The 12,442-nt window shown below is 40.2% G+C and overlaps 2 protein-coding genes across 2 annotated transcripts; both read right to left on the reverse strand.

Moving 5' to 3' along the window:
• Positions 1-1,019: 1,019 nt before the first annotated feature.
• LOC117774280 lies at positions 1,020-4,231 on the reverse strand. The gene is made up of 6 exons (XM_034606573.1): positions 4,115-4,231; positions 3,135-3,245; positions 2,944-2,986; positions 2,676-2,776; positions 2,434-2,483; positions 1,020-1,794 (listed from the first exon to the last, which is right to left on the reverse strand). Exons 1-6 carry the CDS (start codon positions 4,116-4,118, stop codon positions 1,300-1,302), a joined length of 804 nt encoding a protein of 267 aa, XP_034462464.1. The 5' UTR covers positions 4,119-4,231; the 3' UTR covers positions 1,020-1,299.
• Positions 4,232-5,180: 949 nt separating this feature from the next.
• On the reverse strand, positions 5,181-11,149 carry si:ch1073-15f19.2 (cell wall protein DAN4). The gene is made up of 7 exons (XM_034607211.1): positions 10,918-11,149; positions 10,330-10,680; positions 9,092-9,201; positions 8,737-8,893; positions 6,757-7,206; positions 5,992-6,091; positions 5,181-5,785 (listed from the first exon to the last, which is right to left on the reverse strand). Exons 1-7 carry the CDS (start codon positions 10,997-10,999, stop codon positions 5,647-5,649), a joined length of 1,389 nt encoding a protein of 462 aa, XP_034463102.1. The 5' UTR covers positions 11,000-11,149; the 3' UTR covers positions 5,181-5,646.
• Between the last annotated feature and the right edge of the window lie 1,293 nt (positions 11,150-12,442).

Below are 12,442 nucleotides of genomic sequence, written 5' to 3' on the forward strand. Positions count from 1 at the left end.
CTCCTGAGGTCAAGAAATGAATCCATAGAGGGGAAGTGGGCCGGAGTCAGGTATTGAAAAGCTGTCAACACACAGTTAGAAGGCTGCCGGCCTCCGACTGCTCAGTTCACTTCAGACCTCAGTAAATTATCCTTCCAGACTGAGGAGGATACAAAGGCGGGGATCATTTAGTCAGATGGTGCATCAGGTCAATAGAGTTTAAAGATAATTATCATAACCACAGTTTGCATCCTCTGTGATGCGACATAACAAGCTGCCTACATGGAAAATAAAATGATCATCTATTTCCTTTTCTCCTTTTTATCTCTATCTTAATATTATTCAAGATGTAACCTGACTGAGAAACAGTGTCACATGTTTAAATCCAGGCAAATTTATTCAATAAAATACTGTCTCTTGTTTGGCCAAAGGTTTTCACACCTCTTTCTGAGACGTATGACTGAGACATCAAAACAGAAAGACGTCTCCCTCATCTTCCGTGACGATCTGACGATGTTCTTGTCTTTTGCGAAACAAACTGAAAACGTGGCCCCTTGACCTCTAAATGTCACACACAGTCTTTCCTCTGTGTTGATTTCCTCCTCTGCACAGAAAGATTCCTCAGTTGCTCAATGCTAAGATTTCGAGAGGCAGATTTGATTACCATCAAAAAGGAAATTGCTCAACTGTGTGAAACTCGCTGAAAACTGAACATGACAAAGTTTCCTTCTCGTAGACACAGATGTATTTAGTACATTTTATTGACTTTTTCCAGTTTGCTTAGAAAAATTATTCATGAACATTTTAAAAATAATTAGTAACAAAAATATATGTAACATTCACACAAGCATCCTGGGCCAGTAGGTGGCGATAAAGGCTACATCAGTGATCCACCAAATACCAGAGAAGAACGCCGTGGTCCAAGCCACATTGGGTGAAGCAGACACCTAAATGTAGCTGAACATTTGTAATAAGACCTAGCAGTGACAAAACAACAGAGGGCATGCAGTTTGTGCGGTGTTTGTAAAATTAGTTTTGCAAAATGTCTGCAGTAATGTGGAGAGATTTTTTCAACAGATCTACGGTTCAGCATGACTCTTCAACTTGCTGGACCTGATTCCGATTATTGAAGCCGTCACTGTAAGTCACTTGCTTCTCAAAGAAAAGTTACATAGAGTAAGAAGAGATGTTCAGGGTGAGAAGTGGGAATGAAGGAGGAAACTTTCTCCTTGCTCCAATGTCAGTGAACCAGCAAACTGATTTTTAAGCTGCTATTTTAAGGTAAAGAAGTTGCATAGTGTTGCTTTAATATTACGGCTGCTATACGATACTTTGTCGGTCACTATCTTGGCAGATGCTGCTGGTGAAATTATCTGAATCTCTCTGAGTAGCATGTGTACACACAGTCCCATTCCCAACACCCAGCTCTCTATCTTTTCTTTCCTCACTCTCTTCCTCTCCTCTCCAGTCCGCTGTTCCCCCGTCCTCCTGCTGTTCATTTCCTCCCCACCCCACGTCCTCCCTTTCCCAGTTCATACTCCTTTCTTTGGCCAACTCCTCCGTCTCTTGGGCTATCTGTTGGCTGTTCAGGTAGATGCTGGTGTGTGAGACCATGGTGCTGGTGTCTCTGGGAGGAAGGTGAGCATCCATGTCTCTCTCCACCTCCAAGAAACTATTCATGGGGGGTGGGAGGTGAACCGGCAGCTGATCCTGACGGCTGCTTCGAAACTGGTCTTGCTGATGTTGATACTTCCTCTTGCGTTTCTTTGCGATCTTCAAATCCAATGAGGCGTAATTCAGGTCAGTCTCAAAAGGCTGGTTTCAGACACAGAGACAAAGAGGGTTGGTTTAAAATACTACATTTGTATGTGCTGCAGCACTGTGCACCAGTTTAAATGAAGTAGTGTGTGTCGTGGGATCTTGTGGTCTCTTGATGTCCTTTCTATTATTAGAACACCTTGTGCATTTCTGAGTTCACTTGTTTACTTTCCCAGACCACAATGTGCTAATGGTGTTTGCTGCTTTCCGTTTTGAAAGCAAATCGGTCAACGTGCTAAGTTATTTTTAGCCATAAAAAAAACACAACGAATATTCTAAAACGGGAACATTTGCATTGTAAACAACTTGCAAACTTTTTTTTTAATTTGTTGGCCTTAAAGTGCATATTATGTCCACATGTCGTCCTCTGTATTGGAAATGCAAAGCTTTAACAATCAGGTTAATAATATATCCTGAGAACAACACATGCACATCAGAGCTAAGCACAGAGCACAGAGGCATAAGCGAGGATATTTCCATTCTGCCATAAGAGTATAGTCTCTACACAAGCTGTTAAATGTAAGATAAAACATATACCAACACAGTGTGTGGCAACATTACATACAGTATTAATCGAAATTATTTAAAACTACACCCATGGAAATTATAATAGAGCGATGCAATTATAGCAATTACCTCCGTACGATGTCTTGTGTGTTGCGTGGTCATCATCTCGGTGAAAGCCTCTACAGAACGTGAACAGGTAACATTTACAATCGGCACAGGAATGAAAAAAAAGAATAATAACGTTGATTTTTAAGAAATTGTTTGCTGAATTATTGACAGCCAACAATACAGCTTAATGTTTATTAAAAAGTGTGTACATTTTTTTCCCTAATGGGTAATCTACATGGTATTGAAGTCAGGCCTGTGCTCACCTGTTCTCACTGTGCTGATGTTTCCATAGATTGGATTTTCCTGTTGCAAGTGGGGATTTTCCTGCTGGTCAGGAAAAAAACGACCTTCGTCCTGTGGCGGGCTTCAACAGGTTGCAGAGAAACAATTTCACAGATTATTTCTACAGGTAGATGGTATTTGTAGATAAGACAAAACATTTTACTCATTACAAATTAAAATGTGTTGGACTGAGTAATATGCGGCTGACGTGTTTAAGCCTGATTAAATATTTTTAAATAAATGTCATACCCTTCTCCTTCATAAATATGTGGGAAGCAGCAGTCATCTTTTTCTGTATAAAAAAACATAAAGCCATTTAGAGAACGTCCTGTTGTCCTTATAAAAGCTGAGAGAAGTTTGATATCAACAGTGAATACTTTTTAAAATGCAAAAAATATGCCAAATAAGAATATATATATATATTTGACATATAATCATACCTCTGCAGTAAGAGCCTCTTCGTCTGATGAAGAGAATGAGATTGAGAATCATCGAGATCATCAAGGCCACAAATAAAAGCACCAGACCTATATGTTCAAGCATACAATCTAAAAGAAAAACACAAACAGACTATTATCATCTTTCAACATCTTTACACGCAACAAAAAACTCAGTGAATTTCAAAAGGAAACTTTTATCAGCCAATATCTGGAGTTTCCATCCGTAAATAGAAAGGATGAAACATTTTTAACATGTGTCACGACGCATGATGAACATTCACTCAATTGTTTTAACTTCACTTAACAATTCTAAGAGATGGAAAATATGAAGAAAAACTGTTTCACCATTAACATTTTTACGGTCATTATAAAATTATTAATATATAATACAATTGTTTCTACCCATAACTGTTTCCAAAATAATTTTACATCTACAACTCAGCATCATTCAGAGAGTCATTATTTCTTTACTGTGAGAAATATAAGAAATTTGCTGTTAATTGGTCTCAACTGACATCTTAACAATGTTGACACATTTCACAGAAAATTCATTCTTCATATTGGAACCTCGGCTTTGCTATAAGTAAATCATTATTTCTAAGTTAGTAAAAGAGAAATTCAAATAGTTTTTTTAAAAAGTGTCACAAGTGCTTTGGAAACCAAAATTGTTGAACGTACGTACTGTAACACAAATTAAATAAGGCTACGTGCATATGCTAAACTACAATAGATAAAGAATAGACCATTAAATAAATAAAAAAGTGTTTAAACTTTTATATTTTCTTTTTCCACAATTGTGATATGTAGCTTAGGAAACAATGTTTTTGTAGAAAAAACAATGTTATGTGGCAAAATCAACTTTTCGTACGAAGGGATAAAGTCAATATTTACACAGATATGTTCATTGTCAGAATGTTTAAAGTTTGAAAACCAAAACACAATTTGAGAAGTTTAAAAAGTTGCTCTGATCTCACCTCGTACCATATTCCAGCCGTCTTGAACAAAGCAGGTTGTCTGACACGATTGCTCTCGGGCTACAGGGCATGGTGTGTTAAGTCAGTGAGGTGTACTGCACTGTAGTCTATTTTTACCTTCCCATAGTTATCTCTCAGTGCTTTGCAAACTGGCTGCTCTTCAGTTACAAACAGGAAGCTATGTAACCTCATTCTCAAGCACCCGGTCTGTTAGGTGGCAGAAAAACAATTTCTACTGTCTACCATACGAATATCTGTAAGGAACTTTTAATATGAACGTGAACATTTGCACATTTCAAAATGTCTGCACTGAAAAGAATATAGACTTGCACCCAAAAAAGGTCAATCTTTCTTTGTGCACAAACTTCAGAGCTATGTACATCAAGAATTTATAACTTGCATATACCCAGTGCATTGTGGTTTTTTATGCTACTGTGGTTGGAAAATCAGCAGAAGAAAAGTTGCAGTAGTTAAAAGTTTCTTTGTGCAGCTCAATTGCACTGTTGTGTGTAAATGTGTTTTACAGTGTGAGGAAATTAAAAAGCCGAAATTAAGTTTTTATAAAATCTAAATATGGTAAATAACTTTAAATTGTCTTCACACTGGAATTAAACAAAAAGCATAAAATTCTCCAAAATATCAAAAGCTGCACCGTCAAAGTTTCCAGTAAGTGTCTCTGGAACTGTCATGTGATGTCATCTGGTGGGTGTTACATTTGGTATCCCAAGTGGTTTGGGGTTTAAGGCCCACTGGGTCAACTTGCATACCAGCCTGTGGTACCTGTGGACAACACTGAGATAAAGGCCAATTTCCAATTAGGAAATAATCCTTCATCAGTTGAAAGTTACAGCTTTAAACTGCAGAATCAGCAGATCTTCGTTAAGTCAGGGAGACTAAATCAGCCGTGTAACTTGTGTACAGTTATATGTTTCAGTGTAAATGTTTCTATGCAGATAAAATACATGTGTTATGCTTTATAAGACAGATTAGCACAGTATGCTAACTTCAGGAATGTCAGAAGAGGAACACACAAGCAGCTGAGGCGTAAAAATCGAATCCAGAATCAAATGAAACCAACTTTTATTTTCACATCTTAGAATCTACTGTACATACATAGTTTTAATACATTTAATACAACAGAAAAAAGGCTTTTTTTTAAACCAAGCATTCAAATATTATTTATACACGAAAGCATAGAACCAACCCCACCCACCCATGATACATTATCCACATTTAACTGCAGTTGAAACTCATCACATCTGACGACTTGAATGTTACCCAGTGGACCACAAACCTCCGCCGACACACATGAAGCTGCACACTCTTAAATCACAGTCCTTTTAAATATGCCAAACTTTTGAATTATCATCCACTTATTATGTCACAAAAAGTAAAAAAAACAACAACCTGGCTCTTCCCCTTCGACGGGAGTCACCCCCAAATTTTACGAGTTCTTAATTCTTACTCTTAATAGTACATCTTGTTATTGTACCCTTAAGAATAATAACCCAATATCCAATTTATCAACTGCTTATATGTTAATAAACATTTGATCCAAATTCCGCTACAGAGTTGCACCTTGAAGTGGGTACGGTCTGTTTGTACATCTCATGGTGTGTTGCAGCTGAGTACTTCACTGGAGGGGGGGGGGGTTTGAACGGAGGCGGCAGGGACATCCTACAGAGAGACAGAGAGAGAGAGAGAGAGAGAGAGAGAGAGAGAGAGAGAGAGAGAGAGAGAGAGCACAGATTGATTATTTGCATTTCTTAGAAAGGTAGCTGTACCCAGGAAGCAGTGTCACAAGTCGGGGGCATCTATCGGGGGCACCCCCCCCCCCCCCCCCCCCCCGCCCACTGCTGAATACATGCAAGCAAGAGATTTACCTTTGTTTTATAATTCGTCTCCGGTACAGAAATCCAGCCACGGCGATCAGAACCAGCACTGGAACGATGATTAACACGGCCAGATGAGTCCGCGCTGCGTCTAAGAGGCAGATGTAGAAAGAGAGGAACGCTGTCGATTTGTTCTGTGGCAAAAGCTTAGACATGTGTTTCTCAGATATTGATCAGTTTGCTCCGATGAGTCCAACATACACAGATAAAGAAAAATGTAAAAAATACAAGGTGAAAACTTTTGCCTCGAGGCAGAAAAGTGTCTCGCAGTTCTCTCCAAAAGGCATCTGGCCAGAGGCATGTGAGAGAGAACTGGAATCTATAAAGCTGCAGAGGGCGAAGGTCAATACACTGTGGCTAATATTCATCTGTAGTTCTTAAGGAGTCTCGTAATGTTTGTGGTTTGTATCTGCTGCTTTTAAACGTTTTTTCCGTTCTCTCATGGCACTAAAGCTGCTGCTGGCCTCACCTTGATGACCGCAAATAAAGCTAATAACACCGCAGGTCCCAGAGCAGATTCTACGATCAATCTGAGAGCATCAGTTAAAAGCCAATTAAAGGCAAGAAAGGCAGATACAGGCTAAAGACAACAGTAATACATAGTGTGACCCACTGGTGATGACATAGAAAGTTTTTCTTCCTTTAATTGTACCATCATGTTTTTTTGGGCTAGCGTTCACAGATCTTATCCTGGAAATGTTGCGTTTTTGGAGGGAAAGGGGAAAGTATTTCTCCATTATTTGTGAAAGTTATTACCTTTATTTCCTGTTCCATTCTTTCCAGTGTTCAGTGTCAGGGTTGTACCGGGGCGTTCATACTGTTCTGTACTTTTTCCAGAGGTGCTGGACTCACCCTGTGGCCTGATTGATAAAGAAATGTCCTCGTACTCGTAGTTCCTGTCGCTGGCCGCTTCCTGTGTGGATGTGAACACTGCACCACCAGGACTTAATGTAGCAGAGGGATAGGGGTCAGTTTGTGTGACAGGGGATGTTGTGACACTGAAATGTGTAGGACTTGTAAAAGAGGTGACGTCCTCCCCGGCTGTGGTCGCATCTGGATTATCGTCCCTCACATTAGCCGTGGTCCAAGTTACATTGGCGTCAGTGGTTAAAAGCCCAGTGGTCGGGGATGTGGTGGAGCTGGTGTCCGCAGGTACCGAAAAACTCTCTTCCGTTACGTAGGACTGAGTCGACACTGTTGTGGGATCTGAAGGAAGTAAAAGGCAAGTGTACATGAAACAGCTGGAAAACTGCACACTGCTTAACAAACAGTGACTTGCCAGCGGCGTTATTTAGTTAATTTAAAAGATAATGGCCTCTTTGGACATGTAGGTAAATACCTTTCATAGCCAAGAGTTGAATGAGAAATTTGATGTCAGTCATATAGATGCAGTTTTTGCAGGATTGGATACAAACATCTGGCTGGGCTCTGGACTCCAGTAACCACCACAGTGTGATTTCACAGAATACACGTCGTCCATTATGTACAGTCTTTTATAGTGTGATTATTCACTTTGACTAAAAAGGGAGGATTCTCCGGGAGCAATGAGCTGGAACTATTTCTTCATCTGAAGCAGTCGTCCTTTAAAACCCTTCTTTTAATATGTTTTTCTCAGAAATGTTTGGAGCTTTGTAAAGCTGAATATAGAGTAGTTACTGCAAGCGATGGTAGCCGGTAACACATCATTAAAACGTGGGTTAAGTTGGCATTTATCAGCACTCTATGTGCATAATCAATAGATACAATTAGGGGGGAAGCGCTTATTCATTCAAGATCCTGGTTTACAAAGTCATGGACACGGATTCCTGAGATACAAATTTTCATTTGCATGAATTGCAAATCCAGCAATACTCATGAGTAATGTCCATAATTAATCTGTTGTGTATCTTTTTGTCTACCATATTTATCCCCATGCTTACACCAGAACTTCCTTATTCTCAGCTGCCGTTGCCAAAAAGACGCATCTGCAACTACGTCAAATTTAGCTGATCTACTAGCATATTTCTAAATTGTGAAAACGCTGTTCGTGTTTCTAGCAGCTTATCTCAGTATCTCTCAAACCTCAAGGCTGTACTTCTCCAAACTGTCCAACAGATTGTGCTCTCACCCCACGCCGTGACTGATGCTGATAAGAGGCTCTGTCTTGTGGTTTGAAAGTAGACAGACAGAACAGGACGTGACTTCTGACATGTGTGTGTGGCTTGCGTTTCTTTTTCCTTTCGTTTCATATTAATATAATTCTCACGAGAAACAGGATGAGAAAGCAGACGACGGGGGGTTTATTTTTCCTACAGCCCACTCACTCATTGCACCGCGCCAACCTGTGTCACCATCGGGGGCAAACAATATGCAGTTTGTTTTTTTGTAATTTAAAATTATGAACACTGTTTTATCTTAGCATAATTCAGTATTCTCCCTAACCCCACGGGGCAATTGATTTCCAGCAAGTAATTGAGTTCTTTTTTGTTTTTTAGTTCCCAATTTATTCACAATTTCTGCTGCTTTCTCATAACATGGCTGGCAGATTGGAAAATCTCTCTCTCTTTCCTCTCAGCTAATTAAAAATTAGAATTGAGTGAGCTACAGGATAATAACAAAAGTCAAGTGTGAGCTCTCTGGTCCAGTGCAGTTTATTAAGTAAGTCAGTCTCTTGGGCCCTCTGCGAGATGGTTAATCCAGCCCTGAGGAAATGTGGAAAATTGAGTGCGACACAATGAGAGAAATGGAGAAGCTCACCTGTCTTTGCATGTGTGGTTGCTGTTTGTACTGCGATGGTAAACTCCTTATGCACAGTTTCATTTCCTGTGGAGACAGTCAGCGTGTAGACTCCTGCGTGAGCATCAGTCACCCACAAGAGCTCCAGAGATTCATTCTGTGACAACAGCTCCTCGTTCTGTGGAAAAACAACATTACGGAGCACTTAAATCATAGTGAGCATTTTTGGGAAATGTAGGTTTTTGATGTCAGAGGTAATCAAATCATCTTGATGTTCACTGGATGTGTAATTGAATAAATAAACAAAATAACTGAAGTGAAATCTACTGGAATGGGGTAAATGGCGTGATTCCCTTTATTTGATGGCGTCTGTTACCTTGGTCCATCTGTACTGTGCATCAGGGGAAGCTCGGCAGTGAATTGTCACATTCTGTCCATTACCCACTTCCAAACTGCTGTTGGTGTCACACGTTATCTCAACAGCATCTGACAGAGAAAATGGAGGATTAAAATGAATCACGGTCAACACAAGAAAGCTTCTGGAAAACATTTGCTGTGGGTGGTATCTGCTAAAGATGACTCTGACGACTCTGCCTTCACACGCGATACACAAATACAAACACCTTCATTGTCCTCTGCTTCTATTTACGATCATAACATCCCTTCAGTTCAATTATAGCTGTAAATAAGGGAAGAGTGTATTGTATAGTGTAGAGTCGTGAGAAAAATAAGCAGAAATGAGTTTTTTGCAATTATAAAATGTGAAATACTGACAATCTAGAGATGTGACAAAAGCAATATCAGCCTTTTAATACTGCCAGAAACGTCTGGTTGGGCATTCTGCATATTCACATACAGAATCTGTAGTGTAGAGTTGGCCATAGATAAAAATGTCAGCAAGTAAAATGGCGACGTGCACCATATGCAAGACTTCAGTTGCGAGTGGCGGCTCGAGTGTTGCCGTTTACAGCTCCAGCAATAGGCTGTACAACACTGATAGTGATCATCACTCTCTAAACAGGATTAGTAGTGTTAAAATACATAATATAAGTTATCTTTTTAAATGTAAAGGTATCGGAACAGTGCTCGCCATTGGCCGATACTAGATAATCGAAAAGGGAAAAGTTATATCAGAGATCTTTTGGAGAAATAGTATGGCGACGCCCCTATCCATATAGGACATGGGACAAATTGAACATCTACAAGAGATTTTTGACTGAAGCGTCAGACACAACTGCCGTCAAAACACCAAATGTGGGAATATCTCCTGGGAGAATGGTGCTGCATCCCTCCAGTGGGGTTCAGACGCACGGGGAATCAATGGAGAATCGAGGATGTTCTGGTGGCGCGTGATGGCCCAACACCTTGCTCAGGTTTTTCTCCCTTTTAATTTGTCACCCATCTCTACATTTGCTCAGAAGTAAATAACTGCGGAGATTGGCAGAGCAGCGACGCTCTGATGCAATCTGGAGTAACATGACAAATATGCACCTGACAATAAGACGGAAGGTAGCTGTGCAAGCCTTATCCAAATATTGAATCCTACGAGGACTGCAGAGTTTGTTTGAGGTGTGCATGTGCGACTTTGCATGTACTTGCCTTTCGTCTTCTTACCTTTAATCTTTAGCTCCGTCTCCCACCTGAAGGAGCCGTATGGAAAAGTTCCAATATCACAAATATAGATGCCGCTGTCCCATTTATTCACCGCAGGAAGCTGTAGATGGGACACCATCAACTTGCTTGCATTCTCATAACGTAATGTAAATGTGACATTAGGCCAAAATAAATGAAGTCCATGGCCTTCGCCAAACAGAGCCAGCTTGGTTTCATTGTTTTTCTTCCTCCATTCAATATTGACAATGTTGAGGTCAGGCAGGTTTTCCACGGAACACTGTAAGGTGATGTTCTGGCCCACCACGGCTTCTCTTGTGACAAAACGTGGCCTCTCAACATCCAGCCGGAACCCTGTTAAGCATATCAGTTTATAGTGTTGGAAGCAAAACAGAGTGAGGAGACGAAATCGCTTACTTTGAAGTTGATAATACAGACTGCGATCCGCTGGGATGCAGGCAGATAAAATCATAGAATTATACTGAGGCAGCTTATCACACCAGAAGCCAATACGCATTTTCAAACCCACGGTGAACATCCCATCTTGGCTGTTATATTATATGAACGACAGCACATGTGGTCCATGATTACCTTGTATAATCGAGGCACAGAGGAGGAGTGAGAAGGCCGCTCCCAGTGCTGCTCCAGCCACGTTTAAGCTCCCCAAACTCATTACGATCAATCAGGCTCAATCCATTGAGGGATTTAAGCAAAAGGCAGAACAGTAGACAGTCGACTGAGGTTGAAGTGTGGAGCAGAGACTGAAACAGTGAACAGGGTGACCCGTCTCCACAGGAAGCCACTCAGACACAGTTTCTGTGCTGCAGCTTTGCGGTGAAAAACCTCAGCTGCAGATATTTGCAGTAGAGGTGCAGTGCTTATGATTATGTATTCTTTTAGTCAGTGCTAAATAACAAGATCCAAGGGAGAGACTCGTTTGATTTCAGGTTATTTTACTGATTACATCGAAATCCTCTTTAAGAAAGATGCAGCGGGAGCACATCAATGATCTTTCTAAATCAACTTCTCTTTCCTGAATTGATTCATTCCAGTCCTGCACAGGTTCAACAATCATAAAATCACTTGAGATTAAATTATTTTTGTAGAAATGTATGAACTGCATTTTGGAATTAAACCTTATCAACAGCGCCCTCTGCAGTCAGACCTGGTGATTACTTCTGTTGGGTCCTGTATCCAGGCGATTAATAGTAGTTTTCACTTAGAGAAGAAACAGTGGATATTGACATTTTAAGTTTCCTTGCTGAATATTGGAAATAAACACAGTTTTTTTAGTAACTTGTCTTTTGAACTGATCTACAGTTCAGCTTTACTCTTGAACTTGCTGGGTCTGATTCTGAGGATTGAAACAGAGACTATCAGTCGTTTCTGGGGAGTGGGAATGAAAGTGACACCATTTTATTCTATTTCAAGTCGGTGAACCATCAAACCCATTTTGAAGCTGCAATTTTAAGGTAAAAAAAGCAGCAGAATGTTGCGTTAACTCAAAAGTCATTGTGTTCTCATAAGGGATTTATTACACTCTTTTAGCTTCACCTGTTGATCAATACTCAACAGACAATAGATCCTTGAAATCTTCGTCTGCCCTTATTGTGTTTATCAGAGGAAAGACACGTGCGTTGTTAAACTTGCTTATATGTAATAAAGATAATATTAATAGATAATGTTCTCTGGGCTTCCGTCTCGTGTTGTTTTGTCCTCTGTTCTTCTTAGTGGTGCTTTTCAGATTCTAATTTCATCAGCCGATCAGAAAGAAAACCAATTTTAACTTTTATTAGCATCACAAAACAACAATCTCGTTTCCCAAACAGCTCGTCCAACTTTCGTTCTTTCCATCTCTCCTTCACCTGTTATGAGCTCTCCCCCTTCATTTATTATGAATCGTCCCTGTAGAGGCGGCGTTCGGCTTTTAAATGATTGATCATTTTACAGTTCTATCCTGTGTATGACCTTTTATAAGTTAAATTAGGGTTTGGAAGAGTGTCTGCTATCCATTGGGAGATCTCTATCACTATTCTGTCAGTGTTTCATTCGATTGTGAGGGGGCCTTGTTCCATTGCTCCATTTGATAAGGGCAGCATCATTTCCCCAGGGAGTC

The sequence above is a fragment of the Hippoglossus hippoglossus genome, chromosome 14 (assembly GCF_009819705.1).
Source record: "Hippoglossus hippoglossus isolate fHipHip1 chromosome 14, fHipHip1.pri, whole genome shotgun sequence".
Taxonomy (NCBI): Eukaryota; Metazoa; Chordata; class Actinopteri; order Pleuronectiformes; family Pleuronectidae; genus Hippoglossus; species Hippoglossus hippoglossus.